Raw genomic sequence first — 19,567 nt, forward strand, 5'->3', positions numbered from 1 at the left:
CATTGTGACCGATGCATTTTTATTGCCATTGCCATGATGATGATGATGGTGGTGATTATTATTTGCGCAGTGATATAGTATGTCTGAACGATTTTCCTTTTTACGACCTGTTGCCGGCTTCGTAAAATACGTTCCACTGGAATGTTCCCCGAGTTCATCATTGAAAGCAGTGAAAGTTACGAGGCCGCGACATCACTCACTGTGTTTTAACGCAGCCGCAGGTAGCCGTTATTCAACGAAATCGGTAAGATACGAGCGAGTCTTCGGCAGTGGTGCCAGGCTACTGAAGGCCCTAAGGGAGATATAATATTTTTTTGTACTGCACGCGCCTGCATTTCTAATTCTACTGCGTCGATGGTGGCAGCGGCAGCAGCATTGCGACTCAGGGGATGAACGCCAATGATTGCAGCGCTCCGCACCTCCAAGTTAGCACGGTTGGCTACGTGCGGCGTGAAAGAAGTTCAACATGCATGCGTACGTGTCGAGAGCTGCCGGCCCCGACCAGAGGGCTTCAGGAGAGAGAAAGTTCGTCGCAGATTGTCTGTTCCTCCTCCGTTGATGGAGCGCAGACGACACACCTGGGTTTGTTCTGCGGTCCGTAAGTTTTGGTCGCATGGCCCCAAGCACACGACTGCGGTGCGACTATAATCCATCTGCACGCATCTCTATGTGTATATATCTATTTGGCCTCTATTCGTCTCGATTTGTCTCTATGCATTTTTGCGTGTCCCTATTGGTTTACAATATATACTAAACTGTTTAATTGATCATTTTACCAGGTAAGGCCCATTGAGTTATACAGCTCTTTTTCAGAAGCGACATGGCCACAAATGACAGCTCAACAAAGTGGCTTATCATCACGTGGAAATGTACAGCAGTAGTCAAATACTTTAAACGCGTGTTGTTCCTACATGTGGAGGGGAAAACCGGAGAAAAATCCACGCGACCACGGGGAAAACTCAAAATATACAGGCATCAAAACACGCACACTCCAAATACACAGGCACCCGAGGTTGGGATCGAACCCACGAACTTTTTTATACCAGGCGAGGCAGTTAACATCTCGCCACTACAAACAACACGCTATTGTGCGGATTTTATAAGACGCTCCACACATGATAGACACACCCCCAAACCTGTGCCCCGGTGTCAATAGAGTGCTACAGATCTGATCAAAGACAAAGATCACCCGGATAGCCTCAACAGACTGTTGGGGCAAGTGCTGTTAGCGAGCACCTCTGAAGGCCGGCACGGCACACGTGGAGGTGGGTGGCCAGAAACCACGCCCGCCCGCCTTTGTCTCCCTCGTGGTGATGTTTTTACACACCGCACCAGGTACTAATTTGAGGCCGAGTCGACCTAGGGGAGGCCAGGATCGGTTCAGATAATCGTCACTGGTGTTGGCCGTGAGCGGCAATCGAACTTGGGATGCCGGGTTCGTAGCGCAGAGCGCTAACCACTACACTACCGCGCTCACGCACGGAAACACACACATCTACCGGATGATAAGACGCACCCGCGACTTTTCCTTTCAAATTCAGGGGAGGGGGTAGAAAGGCGGTACAGCGGCATTCGTATTGTAATCCAGAGAATAAAGTTGTGTTACGGGGAACCTTCATAACTTAATTGTATACCAGTTGTGTGAAATGATCAAGTTGATAGACTCACACAAATTCCCGACTATGATGAACTTTTTTCATCGTACATTTAAATGATAATTTAGATTTTTTTTTAATGAGGATCTAAGTTCTAGCTCAATGTTTACGTACTCGAACATTTTGTCATAAATCCGGGACCTCAACCCCATCCCACCCCACCCCCGACCCCCACCTTGAGCTACCTGGGGTACATTTGCCTCTGCCATTGCTTTAAGTTTGCTTCGCGAAGCCTCCTGCAAGCAAGCTCCCCTGTGCGTGGTTGAACACCGCGAAGGCGCGGCGTGCTAACCGCGTGGGGCGTGCGGGGTGGACACCGCGTGAACCCAGCGTGCCTCAACGCCAGAGAAGAACCCGGAGAGCCTGGAGACTGCACTTGGAATTCGCCTTTTCGGTATATTTTACGAGCCCCCCCCCCTCTCTCTCTCTCCGTAATGACCATAAAGGCGACCGCGAAGGCTTTAACCACCACGCGGCTATATCTCGTGGTCCTTTATTTTACGTCTTTTTTGCCGGCCAAATGCAGCTATTCTGACAATTGTTAATGGCCGGTCGTAATTTTGCAGTAATATTCGTGGCCATTCCTGCTAACGAAGGCAAGACTTACGATTGGGTGACCGGACTAGTTAGCCTCGCTCAGCTGATGAGACCCAGAAGGTTGAAACCGGTCCGGAGTTTGCCGGCTTAAACAAATGTTGCTGGATCATATTGGTCTGCAGAGCCTATTGGCTGACCGGCTCAATCGTAGTTTGTACTTTATAAGCGGCGACATATAACGTGAATGGTGTTCTGCTTGTACTGTGCAATGTGTTCATATATATAACGTATAGGGGTCCCATGGTGTTCACGGAGAGACCTTGCCTATACCTCCAGGAAGCCCAGCAGCACTCTTTTAAAGACCACAACCCTGCTGATGAGATTCAAATCAATCAAAACCGGACCACGTTTTTTTCGGTGTTTCTGCTTAAGCAGGTGCTGGTTTAAAACATTGTTCCAGAAGTAACATCGCGCGATAGACTTAAACGCACCCCCATCGTCATTATCATCGGCAGCCACAATCAATCCACTGCTGGATGAAGGCCCCCATCTCTTACAAGAACTCACCTCGTTTCTCCCACCGCCGATAATCGTCCCTAAGGGTACGGCGAATCGGGGCGACCGTCCCGGGCCCTGCGCTTTGGAGGGGGGGGGGCGCTTCGATGTCTCGGTGGTAAACGTGATACTTCCGGTGAAGTTTGAATGCGTCATTGGTGGGGGGGGGACCCACACGGTGTGAGGTTTACCCCGGGCCCCCGGCGAATCACGCGGGCCCGCATATGCCTCCAGGTAACTCTAGGGAGCACACAGAGTAAACCTCCTAATATTCCGTTGGTATAAATCAAAGTAATTCTCAACTTTTAAGCCACGACCAAAGGCGTATTGGCTCTTATCCCGGGCGCTTGGTTCAGCCAATCAGAAGCCCACATTCTAAACCCTCCCAACCAGTGCCGGATGAAGCGAGTGCGGGCCTGTAGCATATGTTATGAAGGGGCCCTAAATAACAATAATACAAATTAAACACACATTTCGATTTAAAGCTTTCGTGACTGCAGGGATTCATCTTCTTGGTTCTTTCGGTAAAGTCACGTAAAAGGGAAATAATTAAGTAAAAAAAATAAAACACAAAAAAAAAACGTTTTATTTTTATTATGTTATTATTTCCCTTCTACGTGACTTTACCGAAAGAACCAAGAAGATAACACACAAATGTTTTACTTGCATAGTAAAGTAATTGTATTTTTTCATTTGATTTACAGCCAGATAATACGACAAATCGCTAACCTTAAACACCCAGTCGTTCATTAAAGTTGAAGGCAATCTAGTACTATAGTAATAGAGCAAGTGCAGAATTACTGAACCGGAATTGATAGCTTGAAAGCATTTAGCGCGCAGCCCTTGAAAGTGCGGGGCCCGTAGCATTTGTAGCTACTTTTGCTACTTGGATAACCCGACACTGCCCCCAATGCGTCTTCACTCGTGATCTCCTCTCACGAGGATCTCAGTCCAGTCCAGGGCTCATAACGGCCACCATTGGGTGAAGCATATTGAGTATCTGGTGATGTGGGCATTTAAAAAATATAGTTTTCACTTTTACCTAAGAGAAGCACACCGTATGATTCAATCACATACAAAATATTCGGGACGTTTTGCCCATTTCTGAATAATATTATACATATTTAATACAGGGTGCTTAAAAAAATTGTTAACACTTCTGAGAATTTGCAACAATACCACAATACATGTGCCGCCCGGCTCTGGAGACCACCTGGAGAAGATTCCAGGCACGCGTTGACAATGATGGTGAACAAGTGGAGGCTCTTTGAATTTTTGAAGCTATTACCATTACATTTGTTATCATGCCACAGTGTATTATCCGCTATTTTCCCATTAAAAACGATAGTCCCAGATAAGTTTTAACATTTTTTAAGCACCCGGTATATATAGTGTCTCACAAAATTTGGGTCAAAGATACGTTTGGAATTTTTCGAAATTTGTACCTTAAAGAAAATGGCATCACTTACCACTTTCATTCAAAAACGCGGCGTCACGTGCCGTGGGACGAAGTGTGGGTAATTCCAGCTCTTCCAAGGCATCAGGAAAAGTGTGGAAGAGTAGGCCAACTACCCCCCTGGAGGAGTCAGCAGTAGCGTGAGCGAACAAATTGCAGGGCCGCGCCTGTACCTTGTAGTGTAATCATTAACCAAACGGCTCCATTGAAATCCTGAGAAGTGTTGCCAATGCAAGCACAGGGATGCATGCGTTATGACTCTTAAAAAAACCAAACTCATACAAACGTACTGTGCCGTACGGAAATCAACGTCTCGCCCGAAGTAGCAATGCTAGGACAATTGCAATCGACTTGATTCTGGTATTTTATTAAGATGTTAGGCACTTTATTACTTGAACAGAAATATATTTTTAAAAAGCACAATTTTTCACGCAAATTATTTAAATTCCGTCTCATAATTAAACATCGATCATATTCTGAAAAAATATATTGAATATTTCCATTGCATTAAAAACGATCGAAGTACACATTCAGAGTTACGTCCACTGCATTTAGGACTAAGAAGGACACAATATCAAGTTCACAATACATATTTTGGTGCAAGGATAATCTGATCGGAGGTTATTTGCAGAGGTGGGACAAAGTCATTGTTATGCAAGTCCAAGTCGAGTCGCAAGTCATCAAATTCATGACTCGAGTCTGACTCGAGTCCAAGTCACATGACTCGAGTCCACATCTCATAGGTGGGACAAAGTCATTGTTATGCAAGTCCAAGTCGAGTCGCAAGTCATCAAATTCATGACTCGAGTCTGACTCGAGTCCAAGTCACATGACTCGAGTCCACATCTCATAGGTGGGACAAAGTCATTGTTATGCAAGTCCAAGTCGAGTCGCAAGTCATCAAATTCATGACTCGAGTCTGACTCGAGTCCAAGTCACATGACTCGAGTCCACATCTCAGAGGTGGGACAAAGTCATTGTTATGCAAGTCCAAGTCGAGTCGCAAGTCATCAAATTCATGACTCGAGTCTGACTCGAGTCCAAGTCACATGACTCGAGTCCACACCTCTGGTTATTTGCCATGACCCACCGACCAACTGCAGGAAAAGATGAACGACTAGGTTTAACACCTGGGCACCGTAGCGGGATGGTGGCGCGGTGGTTAGCACACTGTGCTCAGAAATTCACCAGCCCTGAGTTCAATTCCTGGCCACAAGCAACATCAGTGGCGAATATCTGAACCGGTCACGTGACACCCGTTCACTAAACCGCAACTGACCAGCGTGGCGAAGTATGGCAAAATGACCTCTATGACTAACATGGCATGGAAAAGGCCTGGACATGTGTGAAAACGAGCTTCATAGCTCATCGGATTTTCTCCAGGATAAATAAAGATCCTGATTTTAAAATTGACACAAGAGCTGTATATTATGATTATTATTATCACTACCTGATTGAGTAGCTGTATGTGCATGCAACAAATGAGTTTACAATGGTGAATGTTGCAGCCAAGGTCGTTCTAAGTTGCATAACAAACCAACTCCGACCACCATGAACACTGTGCAAAGAGCCAGTGCGATGAGCTGTTAGCACACACGCGCACGCGTGTGTAGCGTTTAAAACCTGCTCAACCACCGTAGCTGCCAAAATATTCTACAAGTATAATTATGGGGGGGGGGGGAATATGTATTATTTTTAAATTTTAGTAACCCGGGACGATTCGTCGAAGAGGTGGATGAATGAAATAAAAATTTCCATCGACTACTTTTTTGTTGCGGTCGAATCATCGCGAAGGAGGGACCCCCCCCGCCCCTACAAGCCAGCTGATTATGCCGCCGACTTCACCAAGCCACGCCCAGCACCTCCCGCCCAGCGGCACGCGTGCAAATGGAGACGAGACATATCCCCCTCCCCTCCCTCCCGCCTCCCATCTATTTTCTGCGTTTAAGTCGAGCGATCAGCACCGATCATCGGTAGCGTGATCCACCGACGACGAAAGCCGATCGGATGTCGCGGCTCGCGCAGCCTCCTTCCCCGCGACGTTTTGCTCCGGCAAGAACGAAACGGTGGAGGACGAAGGCCCGCTGGGGGGGGGGGGGGAGGTGAGCCCGCTCGAGCAACGCCGGTCACTTCACCGCCGGGTTCCTTTTGATTTGTCTTCTTCACGACTTAAGCGCAGAGCACGAGCGGACACCGCGTTCCAAGATCGAGAAATTCCGCCCCGGCGCGAGGGGAGCGATTTGCGTGTTTTTTCGGGGCGAAAAAAAAATAAGAAGCTCAACAAATCGTGACCGGTTGAGTTCCCGACGGGACATCTTCCAGACGGCGTTCTGCGTGACGGCGAACCAGCAGCTCGCTCCGAAGCGATAGACGGTGCCGTTCAAGGTGGGGGGGGGATTAGAGACTCACGCACAAACTCCCCACGTGGGATTTCGCGGCCATGCCGACCAGACCCCCCCCCCCCCCACCACCACCTCTTAGCTCCGTGCGCTCGGAGCTTCTGTCGGGTAAACAGGGGGACGATCTCCGGAACGGCGCCCGACGCCGGGTTGCGGCCTCGTGGGGCGCGAACGACGGACGTCGTCACCCAACAACAACCACAACACCACAACAACACCACACCACCACAACCACCCACCTCCACCTCTCGATACGAAACCGCATGGTAGAGCTGTACCGTGCGACCACGCGTGAGCGCGACATCCCCAGCGACATTCCCGCACAATCTCAACTCTTCAAACGAACTCGAAGGGTTAAGCCAAGCGACGGGGGGGGGGGGGGCGAGGTTACAAGTCGTCGATCACGGCAGCGGCTGGAGTTGTTGCAGTTGTCTCCGAGTTCGCTGTTAATTGCGAGATCCTACTGCCCTGTGGCAGGGGCCGCTAAGTGTGCGGTGCACCGAGTAATTGGCCGGTCGGATGTCATTGGGCCGTCTGTCCCGCAGCAAATGGCAAGAGGAGCAAAAGCATTTATTTCTTAAAAGAAAAAGCAATCACCCACCGCCCTCCCGGTCTCTCTACGCGCAGATGGAATCAGATCACGGATTTTATGCACTGTACTGAATCGGACTTGGATCTTATGTTTGTTTAGAATTTTGGAGATCTTTTTGGTCACGCCTGCTATGTATGGTAACGTGATGGTTTTGGTCGGAGTTTCATGTGGCTGTTTCTGTGTGGTGGGAGAGACAGCTTGGCGGATAGTACGGTCAGAGTATCCGTTCATCCTGAGGGCCCGATGTACATGTCTTAATTCACCGGTCAGGGGGTGTTTGTCAGAAATGCCATGGGCTCTGTGGTATAGCGTTTTGATGAGAGAATTCTTTTGAGATGGGTGGTGGTGGGAATCCGGTTTCAAGTAAGAATCTGTGTGGGTGGCTTTCCTGTAGACAGAAAGTCCCAAGGATCCGTCAGGCCTCCTCCATCTGTGAAGGATGTCGTTCCTGACTTACAGTATCCTGGAGTCTACAAATTGAGTTGCATTTGTGGTTATTGCTACATTGGAGAAACGAAACGTCATGTTTCTGATCGTGTCCGCGAGCACAAGTCAGATCTGAAACACGGCAGAACTGATTCTTCTGCCGTTGCCAATCATTGCTACAACTCGGTGGGCTCTCATGAAATTGTCTTTTCCGAGACCAAGGTTCTCTGCAAACCTCCCGGCTACCATCAAAGGTTTGTACACGAAGCCATACAAATATACAAACACAGACATAATTTCAACCGTGATGATGGGTACAAACTTAGTAATCATTGGAAAGATGTTATCAACCACGCAAAAAAGACTTAATTACACTTTTTTGGACCATCTTATCTGACAGGCACTATTTTACTTTACTTTACCGAGTGTTAACATCCCCAGTTGTTTAACAGTACTCTCTTCATTGTTCAGCCAGCATTGGTATAAACATGGGCATTTTCGTTCTTTTGTCTATCATGTGTATCAGGCCTCCCCTCCCCCCTCTCTGTCCATTGTGTTGGCGTGTGCAGCAGCAACCGCGTCCAAGCCGTCGTTCTTCTTTTTTTTGCCCCCCCCCCCTCCCGATGCGTTGTACTTAGCACTCCGTGCTGTCTTTGAGCCCCGCCCCCCTCCCTCCCGATACGTTCCATTCATTGGCTACCACATTCTGATGAGCCTCCCCTCTCCTCCCCCCTTCAACTTGCTTATAAGGGATTACATCTTGAATCATTGCCTCACTTGATGCAGCTAATTCGGCTGTGACGGTCCCACCTGATGACGGAGACTTGTGTTGCCTCCGAAACGTCGTGATTTTTGTTTTAGTTTATTTTATTTTCATTAATTTTGATGTTTTACCTACGTGACTTTACCGAAAAAAACCTAAGAATAAGAATATAAATCCCTGCAGTCACGAAAGCTTTAAATCAAAATTTACGGTAGCTTGCTTTGTTATTTTAAACTAAATCTGAATCGTCCCGTGATTTATACATTCAAAGTGTTGGGCATTGACGTAATTTATTCATTTATTTTGAACTATTTTATTTATTGCGTTGGGTTCAATTGTCCGTTCCGCCGCACCTCCGATGAACACGGCCGGCCACGTGCGATGCGAAAGGAAACAGTTCACCGCACGTACGTAACTGTCATTTCGCGTGAAAGCGCTCCGAGGCACCTCTATCGAGACGCGAGTTGAGCGGCGTAAAAGATGAAGATGTCACTGCACGCCCGCTCGGCGCAGGGGGTGGGTGGGGGGGGCACAGAGGGGCCACGGCGCCAGCGCTGCTAAGAGCGGCCGAGGTGACACACGAAGGAGACGGCTCGTTCCACGCCGCCACCGACGCGACGCGACGCGACGCCCGCTTCAATCGACGTCCGTCGTAATCTCTCAACCGCATCCGACAGCGGCAACGTGCAGCCTCTATCCGCCGTTGTTCTTCTTCGTCCCTTCGTCCCCCTCCCCCCCATCCCGGAACCTCCGTTTGGCACGGTCGCCTACATAATGGTGCGAAAGACATTTTAACGCACGTGCGTGCGTGCGTATGTACCATTGTTTTTTTTTAAGCTTTGAAGGACTCGTGGAAGAAAGTGCGCTTATATAATACCGGTTCAACCTTTCATTAATTTCACCGCTGAGCCGCCCCGGTCACGGCGAGCGAGCGAGCGCTCACGCCGGAGTCCGGCGAAGACGCTCGATCCCCCCCCCTCTCGCCCTCCCTCCCCCGCTCCCGCATTGTCACGGAGCGTCGCCGGTGTGCCGGGCGGTGCCGGGCGGTGCTGGGAGGAGGTGGTGGTGGTGGCGGCTTGGGGACCTTCACCAGTTGATCTGGAGCCAGGCGAAGGCGTGCTCGTACACCAGCAGCATCACCGCACCCCCTGCGTGCGAGGCAAGACAGAGGCACATCAGTGTCGTTTGCATCGAACGAAAAATATATATACGTAGAAAAAATTGAATTATTACACAATAGAGTGCTAAAACATGTCCGCGTGCTGTGCAGGAGGATCGTTCCTCCGAAACATAGCCGAGCATGTCCGTATGTTTTCCATTTAAAGCCCACAGCGTTATTGACAAATGTTGTCGAGTTTGTGGTTTGTGTTTCTTTCAAAAACGACAATAGACCGTGGTTGCGAACTCTAAACCATGGACCCATTCCTCACTTGGCACTGCCCCCAAGTACATGCGCGTGTCTGAAGGCGGTGTGGTTTGGGCAGGCAGATCTGCAAAATCACTAAATCTCGGACAAAACAACTGATTGGCTAAATCGCTTGCAACAAATAGTTGGTCCAATTGAGCCGCAGCAAAGATGAAGACGGAGGGCACCATGATAAATACAATAAAAACCAATGACGGTGACGACGATAAAAAAAAATGAGACTTTCCACTACGTTTGGCGGATGGCACGTTAACGGGCACCTACACGTCGTGGCAATGACAGGAAGTATAACGAGGGCTGACCTTTACCGCGCTTTTGCGGTGCCTGGTTTCCTCCGGCGAGCGCAGGAACGCAGGGAACGCACGCGCACGTGGGCACGGCCCCTCCCGGGCACGGAACGGCGAAACCGAGCGTGCGCATGGAGCAGGGATGAAGAGGCCCTTGCCACGGTCGTCTATGATTGTTAGATGGTCGCTAAGGTTCAGGTCACTCTGGCCAACCGGGCTATCCCGACGAAATTACACCTGAAGCCTGAACTCGAGACGGGCGCTGTCACCGGCTTACGGTTCAACTGCGCGAGTTGCAATGTCGCGTTGAAAGAAGGAAAGAAAGAAAGAAAGAAAGAAAGAAAGAAAGAAAGAAAGAAAAAAAGAAAGAAAAAACAAAGAAAGAAAGAAAGAAAAAAACTCGCGGGGCTTTTGAGCAGCCCGATGTTTTTTGGTGTGGGGGGGATATTTGGTTATTTTGAGTCCACAACTTGTCATTGCACGTCGAGAAACATTAGGCGGCTATGCTAATAGCGGACTCGTGTTTGAAGGGGGGGGGGGGGGGGGCTCTTGCCGTCTCGACGCCCGATGAAACATTGCGCTGTGGCAGCGACGGCGCGCTGCTCACGCGCGCTCGCCCAAGATCCATTACAGGCCGCTCCCACAGTGGCAGTGGTCAAGAGACCAGATGTCAAAGAGCTAATGGCACGAGGAGGCGGTATGACTAGAATAATAACGCTCACGCTGAATAGTAATCATGGCACCACGCGAACTCCGCTCATCCTCGAAGCAGCAGCGGCAGCGGCAGCAGCAGCAGCGGCAGCAGCAGCAGCGGCAGCAGCAGCGGCAGCGGCTTTTTGGCTGCCCATGGAACAGAGACGGCGGCCACCGCATCGCGAGCTTGCAGACGCGCCTCTTGAGTCCGTCCGGAATTCCCTTCCTTCCGATATTAGGAAGCCACTGGAGCTGGGCACTTGTCAATAATGGAGAGTGAAAGCTCATTTCTTTAGAACTGCTTTTTTGCGTTTAGTTTGATGTCCTTCCCCCACACCTCCGATTAGCACGGATGGCTACGTACGGTGCGAACGAAGTTTAACGTGCGTGCATGGGAAGAGCTTCGCCGAGCCTCTGGACTCTTGTACTGCCGGCTCGATCTTGCTCACTGCTGCACTCTGCTTCCTTCTACACGTGAAGCCAAACGTTATGCGAATGACTAGTGGGATTGGGAAAAATCGATCCACTGCTGGATAAGGGCCTCTCCAACGCTCAATGCTCCGCACAGACGCCGTGCGGATTGTTACCATCGCAGGAACGTCCATATCGACGGCGTGGGGGGGGGGGGGGGGGGTCTTCATCCAGCAGTGGATTAATCTTGGCTGACGATGGTGCGGTCGGGGTTATTTTACAAATGCGTAGGGGGAGGGACTCGGGAGCGTGAGTGGAATTTCCTTCCTCTCAGCACCGACTAAACTAAACTATAAACTATTTTTTATTTATTTTACCAGGTAAGGCCCACTGAGCTATATAGCTTCTTGTTCAGCAGCGCCCTGGCTACAAATGAGAGCTCAACAAAGTGGCCCATCACGTGGAAATGCATAGCAGCCAAATACTCGAAAACGAATGTCGATTCTAAATGTGGAGGGAAACTACGGAGAACAATCCACACGAGCATGGGAAGAGTGAGAGAGAGAGGGGCCGTCCATATATGACGTCACGCGATTTTGGACGATTTTTGTCCCTCCCCCCCCCCCTAGTCACACGGCGTCACAAAAGGTCAGACCCCCCTCAAATATGACGTCACAAAGCTCTGCCCCCCCCCAAAAATAAACATGCTTCAAATCGCTTTAAACTATTGTCAGTGTAGTGCGTATTTAATGTGGCGCTGCTCTCTGATGTTGTTGGAGAAAACACTTATTAAAAAGTCTATGTAATTAAGTAGAACGTGTTGTCTATATTTATTCAAAGTTGCGAATTTTGATGTGACGTCACATTTCTCCCCCCCCCCCAATCGTCACACATCGTCACAAATGTCTGACCCCACCCCCCCCCCCCTAGGTGTGTGACGTCATTTATGGACGGCCCCCTCCTGCATATCAGGCGAAAGAGTTAACATCTCACCGCCGATCGTCGTGGAAGCAAACGAGAGGAGGAACAGCGCACGGAGTTTGCTCGCCCCGGGGCTCAAACCCAACGCTCCCTCTCTCTGTCTCTATATCTGCCACGGACACGCAGCACGCAGTGTAGATGGCGCGTGGGTTTAACGGAGAACCCTTTCGCCTTCCCAGATTTGGCAGGTAATTCCGTTTTATTTAAATATCTCGGCGCAAAAACATTGTCGGCACCGCCATAATCCTTAACTTATGACTAAGCTGTCAGCGGCTTGACAAATGTGCTTTCTGCCGACGCGCATTTCACGCATATTTTTCTGGCTTGCCCGAGTGCTGATTATATAAATGTATTGCATTTTAGCAGCGTGCAATAGACCCACGATGCAAAGGGGCGCACGATATTTTTTCAGCTGACGTTTTGGCTGTTCTCTCCACCCCCCCCCACAGCGAGAGGCTAGTACCTGACGGACACGCATGCACGGTCGTAACGGAGGCCCGCTCACATTCGCTTCTCCAACCATTATATAAACGCAGTGGTAACTCCTGCAATCTCTCATTTACTTGATACAGCTGTCGTGGCTGTGACGGTACAAACCTGAAGACGGAAGCTTGTGTTGCCTCTGAAACGTCGTGATTTTTATTTTTTTTTATTTTATTTTACTTTTTAATGTTTTTACCTACGTGACTTTACCGAAAAAAAACCTAACAATAGGAAAAAAAACGGTTGTGAATGCGAGTATGAAACAGAAGTGAATAGACACACGCACGACCGCGTGGGTTATCGCGTAAGCGTAGCTCGTGGAGTCAGAGCGGGGCGCCGCCTTGGCAGGAGGAGGAGGACGTTTGTTTTGCGTAAACGACGGCTTCATTTAGGGGCCATCCATTCAGTACGCACGCATGGAGGGGGGAGGAGGGAGGGGTTAACCCAAATGCGTCCGCTTGCGTATGGGGGGGTCTACTGACAATGTGCGCATAGGAAACGGGGGGAGGGGGGGTGAAGCCTCGATAATAATTTGTCTACATTGGCCTTCGAATGAGTTAGATAGTCCGGCGGTGGACAATATGTTTGCTTAAACACGTTCATATTATTAATCCTTGATCGTTTCTGCGTGGATTAAATATCGGCCGTTCTATAGGATTCGGGGGGGGGGGCGTCAGGCGAACGTACGCAGGTGGGGGGGGGGGGTGTGTAAAAAGTCCGCGTGCGTACAGGGAGAGAGGGGGGGGCAGGGTTCAAGTTTTGACAGCTTTTTGCGTGCCCACTAAATGGATGGCCCCTTAAGGGTTGCCGGCGATGTGTTCGGTGTGACGGCACGGCACGTGGCGGCCTCCCCCGTAACCGAACGATCCAGGAGACGGGAACAAACACGTTGCCGGCGCGTTCTGGCGCGGCGCACGGCGTGAGCCGCGACTACCGCTCAACGCCAGCTACCACTTCGGATGACATCTCTGCGAATGCTGTTTTCTTTATTTTTTTTTAAATTGTATTCTCATCTCTTCGCACGAATCACGAGATGAATCTCAACCCATTATCAATCCACCGACCGATTTGAAGGGCCTCGCTCAGGCCGCGTCGGTCACGGGGTATTTTTGTTGTTGTTGTTGTCACCATACTTCACCACGCTGGTCAGGGCGAGTTGGCAGGGTGGGTGTGGGAGGGGCAAAATGGGTTCCGATGTCCCTTTGGTTGTGAGTCGCGGTCGGGAGTCGAACTCGGGCCGCTGCGTTCACAGCTAAACCGCTGTGGAAAGCTCGAAGTACAGCTGCCCAGTCTTCTTCTTCTTGTGTCGTATAAGCTGCCGATGTCCAGCAACAAAGCACGACCTCACGTGCAGCTGGTCAAGCCGGAGGAGCAGCGGAGAGTTTAACCATCGCCCAGATGTCTCCCTCGTGTCTGTGGGTCGGGGAATTGCGTCGCTGTACGTTGTAGCGTCTCTTCCGGGTGACCAGAGAGCCACACGGACTGGAGAGTTTTTCATTTTCCCCGTTGTGCTTCGGGTATCCGCGTCCGCAGCCATGGTCTGTGCAGCGGACGCGATTGAGCGTGAACCGCGAACGGCTGCGATGACAAAGCCACGCTGGGGCAGGATGGGCCGCTCGCTTACCTGGCCCGAGTCGCATGACCTTTGGCAGCAGTCCCTTGTACAAGGCGAAGTACCTGCGCAGAGGGCAAGAAGCAACGATAAGCGAGTGCATCGCAGGAATTGCGAACGTATACGCACGTATGCTGAACTACTCGTCGGTTCTTTCGGTAAAGTCACGTAGAAAGATAAAATAATTAATTAATTATTTTATACGACGTTTCGATTGCAACACAAGCAACCATCATCAGGTACAAATGAAAAAGAAAACAAAACCTAATAAACTTAAAAATATAATGCTATACAACACAAATAGTCGGCTAACATGACAGTCAACACCCTACCTGGTTGATTACGTTCTTCTAAAGATTGCTAAATCTAAGAGAGAGATTAAACACAGAACCAGAGACACATATACAGACACGTAAGCAGAGAGAGATAACACAGAGATACCAAAGAGTAGTTCCTGCATTCACGAAAGCGCCAAATCAAGATTTTTATACTGAACTACTTCCGTACCGTGAGTAGCCATCCGTGCTAATCGGGGTCATTGCCGGGGACCGACGTCGTGGTGTCATGGCTAGCGCACTGGGCCTTTCACTTCAGAGGCCGCCAGTTCAAGTGAGAGCTCCCGTATCTCTCCGCCCGGCAGTGTGAGTGGGGGTAGACCACCGTGAGTTGATCGGCAGGTCGAGTGCGGTAGGGTAAAGCTTGGGCTACTCCCACCTCTTCCTGTGTGGAGAAGTAGGCCAAGAAATGCCTTCTAGAGGCACTGCCCAGTGCTCGTTCTCGTGGAGGCCCTTCCGCCGGCAGTGGCTTGAGCAGGCAATTACAGGGACCGCCCCTTTAACTGTCAATCCGAGTCCTTACAACGCTTGCTCTGTAGTCAATGCTTAATTGTCCAGGGTAATTGGAGGGCACGGGTGGGTCGGATAAACGATAAAGTGAGGATGCAAAGCGAACGTTCATTAATCCATCAGACGTATTCAATGCGGCTACGGTGTTCGTACAGTCCATTCTCAATCCACTGCTGCATGAAGGCCTCCCATGCCGAGTGGATCGCGGGAGCTGTTTGACCATACTTCACCACGCCGGTCAGTGCGGTTTGGTGACCGGCTCTGATTTAGCTCGCCGCCGTCCAGAATAACAATCAGAATATTAGAATGATAATGGGTTTTTTACCCTTTTATCTGGCAACAAAACTGACATCTTTTTTTACAAGGAGTCATGTTTGCATTGACCACAATACCTGCGGTCGGAATGCAAAAAAAAAACACAACTCTGATAATATATGCATTGTCCTTGAAATTGATTGGTCCACACCCGAGACAGCTTTTCTTAGAGCCTAGTCTCACATTGTGTTGGACCAGATGACGCCAAAAGGCGCACAACTCAAAGACAATGCACCATCAGAGTTTGAGAGCTCGGGGTAATCAGAATATTTATTTGGACTCTGGAAGAAATCTGATGAGCAACGAAGCTCTTTTTCCCCACAGATGCTTCAGTAGGACATCGGTTCCCCGAACCTTTCGCAGCGCGGTCGTCGCAACACGCACAGTGTTCGTGACAAAGCCTCTCTCTGCAGGCTCCAAAAGGCACCCGGTTGCACGCTCCGGCCAATTAGAGGGTCTCAGGGAAGGAAAAAAAACCGCACGCACCGCCGACGTTTGTCAACGTTACGCTACCACAAGGGCAAGCCGCAGCGCCGACTGCATGACAACCTCGTAATGGATTGGATAATTACAGTCCTGGGTTCAAAGTTTCTTTATTTTCATTCCCTCTTTCTCATTTTGGACGGTTTAAGTTTTTTGGTTGTTGTATTGCTTTCCAGCTACGAAAGAGGTTGACAGAGAGAATGGATTAGCTCTGTCTCTTTTTGTCTGTGTCTGTCCGTCTCTAACGCGGGGGTCACGATAAGCCTCGTAACCAAGGTTCAATATGAGTCAAACTGTGGTATAAATTCGCGTGGCTACTAGGGTCTCGCCATGAGAGAAAAGACCGATCACATTGATCAAAGGTTTTTTTTGTGTGTGCAAAACTCATCGATAAATGGATAAGCCTCTTCTGCCAAGGCGATGAGATTGCGCTTCATGCGTGCGTGATGTTATGTCCGTGTACCGACCGCAAGGCAACTCTCTAATTCATATCCGCGGACGAAGGTAACGGTGGAAAGTGTCTCAAAATCCGTGGTTATGTGTGATTATTTTTCCCCACCCGTTCGAGTTAGGGCCAGACATCGGTCAGAATCTTTATGTACACTGGACGAATTCGATGAGCTATGAAGCTCTATTTAACACAATTATCCAGGAGCATCTGTTTCTCTCTCACAGATATGGAGCCAGTAGCATCCCAGAGGCGAATGCGGATATGCCTTACGTGGTTGGTCCAGGGCAGAAACGCGATGCAAGGGGTTATGTCAGGATCGTCATTACCGAATCACAGTGGAGATACATCTGTATGCTGACCTTCTTTCGCACCGTACGTAGCCAACCGTGATAACCGAAAGTGCTATTTGGAGGTGTGTGTTCTCCTATCCACGTGTTCCTCTTGCTGTCCCACAGTGTAACTCCAAGCGTTGCACCGTTCCGTGATACTTTGCGCGCTATTGAGCGAATTAAAAATTGAACCATTTAAAAGCAATAACTGCCATCTTAGTTCGTTGAATTAATGCGTTGCACGCAATGATTGCTTATAACAGCTTTGACATCCTGTCTCCTGAATCTGGCCCTTAGGATAAAAAAACACTGGGTACAATAACATTTGATTAAATTGGAAAATTAAATTTTGAACTTTTTTTTTTCTCCAAACGTGAAGTAAAACAATCCGGCTAAATCAGATCACAATATCTGATCCGCGCCAGGCAAAACCAGCACGTTCAAAGACCCATATATACTCGCGAAGCAAAAAAAAAACAAGTACACTACAGCCTAATATAAAGTTACTAGCTAAACATAAATTTTCAAATTCATACAAATCAAATTACTTTCTATTTATTGATATGCTAGAATCATTTATGCACTATTAGGCCCAGGGGTCTGAGACGGGATATTCATATATAAAACAATTGTTCCATGTGGCAGACGCAGCTACTGCGGCTGTAATGGTTAGTTCCGTACGTGGGACTTGCAATGCAATGTTTGCGAGCAGTGGCGTGACGGAATTGCAGGGCTTGCGCCTTTACCGTTTAGACCGGGGGGGTTCAGAGCCACGCGCGGCTCTTTAAAGGAACGCGCTGCTTCGTGACACGTTACTCATTAAGGAACCACCGCCGTCTCGTATTCACCACACTGTGCATTGCGGCTCTGGAAATAGTGTTTTTTTGTTTTTTGTTTTACGGCATTCGAAAAAATTGTGCTCTGCATGTTATTTTGGTTGCCGACCGCTGGTTTAGAGTTTGATGCCATCTGCCCCCCCCCCACACCGCCTCCATTTACCTTCCAAAATCTGCAACTGTTGACCCTACTTAGGACATATCCTACCAGGGCTTCACTCCATTTCCCCCGCTGAATATGTTCTGGGCCGCCGGTAAAGCGGGTGCCACGTGACGAACACGACGTGGCACTGAACTAAGCTATCAACTAAAGTATATATATATTTTATCAGATAAGGCCCACTACTGAGCTCGTTTTCAGAAGCTACCTGGCCACAAATATCGCCTCAACGCTTACCACGTGGACATTTCGAGCAGCACGAATACTCGAAACGCGCGACGTTGATTCTAAATGTGGAGGGGTGGAAGAACCGGAGGACTCGGAGACACATTCACGCGACCAAGGGAAGAGAGACACCCCAAACAACTTCGAATATAACGCAGGCGTCAGGATCGGGATCGAATCCGCGACCTCCTGCGTAACCGCGCGAGGTAGTTAACATCTCACAGCTCACCGCGGCGCGACGTTTCTTCAATGTTCTGGCATACCGAGCCGGACAATCGTCCAATGACGAATTCGCGAAGCAGCCGTCAATCTGCGGGCGCTCGCTCGCTCGCTCGCTTCTTACCCTTCCTCCCTGTACACCGTGGCGATGGTGCCCATGCAGGTGCGGTATTTGGTTTCCCCGGGCACCGGCTGGGGGCCCTGGATGCGACTCTTGGCCACGTCGAAGGGGATGTTGATGACCGAGCCCAGAGTCCCCGCCAGGAAGCCGATGAGGACCTTCCGCAGGAACTCAAGTCTCGAGTCCTGGCGGGGTGATGGGGGTGGAGAACGAACGGTGGCGATATCACGCTCCTCCAATCGTGTGCGTGTGTGTACGAGCGGTGTGTACGAGCGTGCACCTGGCCTGGCACAGGCGCCGAGGTGACGTCACCGCCACGTCGCGCACGAGTGCGTCTGTGCGCGTACCAGTGCTGGGGAACCCGAGTTCGATTCCCGCTCACGGCCACCAACACCGGTGACGATAATCTTAACCTGGGCCTCCTCTAGGTCGACTCAGCCTCAAAGGAGTACCTGGTGCGGTGTGTAAACATCGTCACTGGGGGAGACAACGGCGGCCGGGCGTGGTGCAGGTCACCCACCCCCTCTCGTGCCTTAATATGTACTTTCCCCAACAGTCTGTTAAGTCTGTACAGGGCAACGTTGTCTTTGGTGTTGCGGTTTGTGCATTGTGCATTATCTCCAGCAACCACAGTTCGAGTCCGAGACGCGGCAACCATCACTCGGGAGAGATATCTGAACTGGTCGTGGGCCTCCCTAAAGTTAACTCGGCATTAAATGCGTACACGTTGCACCGTGGAGACTGCTAACCCTTCACCAAACCGCACTGCGCAGTGTGGGTGACTAATCGCGCGCGACTTGCAGTCGACGCTTAAAACGCAGCGAGCTTCAATTCCGCACTCGTGATGAAAACTAAAAAGTCACGGAAGCGTCTCCAGCGTCGGCACGGACATGGGAAGGTTACCAATTGGATGGACCATCTAAAGGAGAGTTGTGTGGAATTGTGAGCCGATGTGTTTGCAACACAGAGACAAAGATTCCCCCGTGTAGCTTTAACAGACTGTTGGGGCAAGTGGTGTCAGCGAGCAGCAGCAGCACCGATGTGAAGTTTCGCCGGGCACGCCACGCCAGGACGCCTTTGTCTCCCCAGTGGCGATATTTTACGCATCGCACCAGTCACTCAATGTGAGGACGAGTCGACGACCTCGGTGGGGGGGGGGGGGGGTGAGGCCGAGGAACGCGAGCCTGGAGTCGAACTCGGGTCGCCGGGTTCGGGGCGCAGCGCGCTGGACCCTACGCCGCCACGCACGTGCGTTCCTGAAGACAAGTCCCGGTCACGGGATGTACGGAGGAGAATAGGGCACGACC

At 50.1% G+C, this 19,567-nt stretch overlaps 1 protein-coding gene across 3 annotated transcripts in view; it reads right to left on the reverse strand.

Annotated features, from left to right (window-relative positions):
* Positions 1 to 9,249: 9,249 nt before the first annotated feature.
* Positions 9,250 to 19,567, reverse strand: part of SLC25A21 (solute carrier family 25 member 21) — a 133,391-nt gene continuing 123,073 nt past the window's right edge. For all 3 annotated transcript variants that reach the window (XM_078596510.1, XM_078596509.1, XM_078596511.1), the window contains 3 exons: positions 18,264 to 18,445; positions 14,289 to 14,341; positions 9,250 to 9,531 (listed from right to left, as the gene is read on the reverse strand). In XM_078596510.1, coding sequence (XP_078452636.1) covers positions 9,470 to 9,531; positions 14,289 to 14,341; positions 18,264 to 18,445 — 297 coding nt within the window. In that variant the 3' untranslated portion in view covers positions 9,250 to 9,469. The remainder of the gene's footprint in view (positions 9,532 to 14,288; positions 14,342 to 18,263; positions 18,446 to 19,567) is intronic.

This window comes from Lampetra planeri, chromosome 7 (assembly GCF_965212315.1).
Source record: "Lampetra planeri chromosome 7, kcLamPlan1.2.h2, whole genome shotgun sequence".
In the NCBI taxonomy this organism is placed as follows: Eukaryota; Metazoa; Chordata; class Hyperoartia; order Petromyzontiformes; family Petromyzontidae; genus Lampetra; species Lampetra planeri.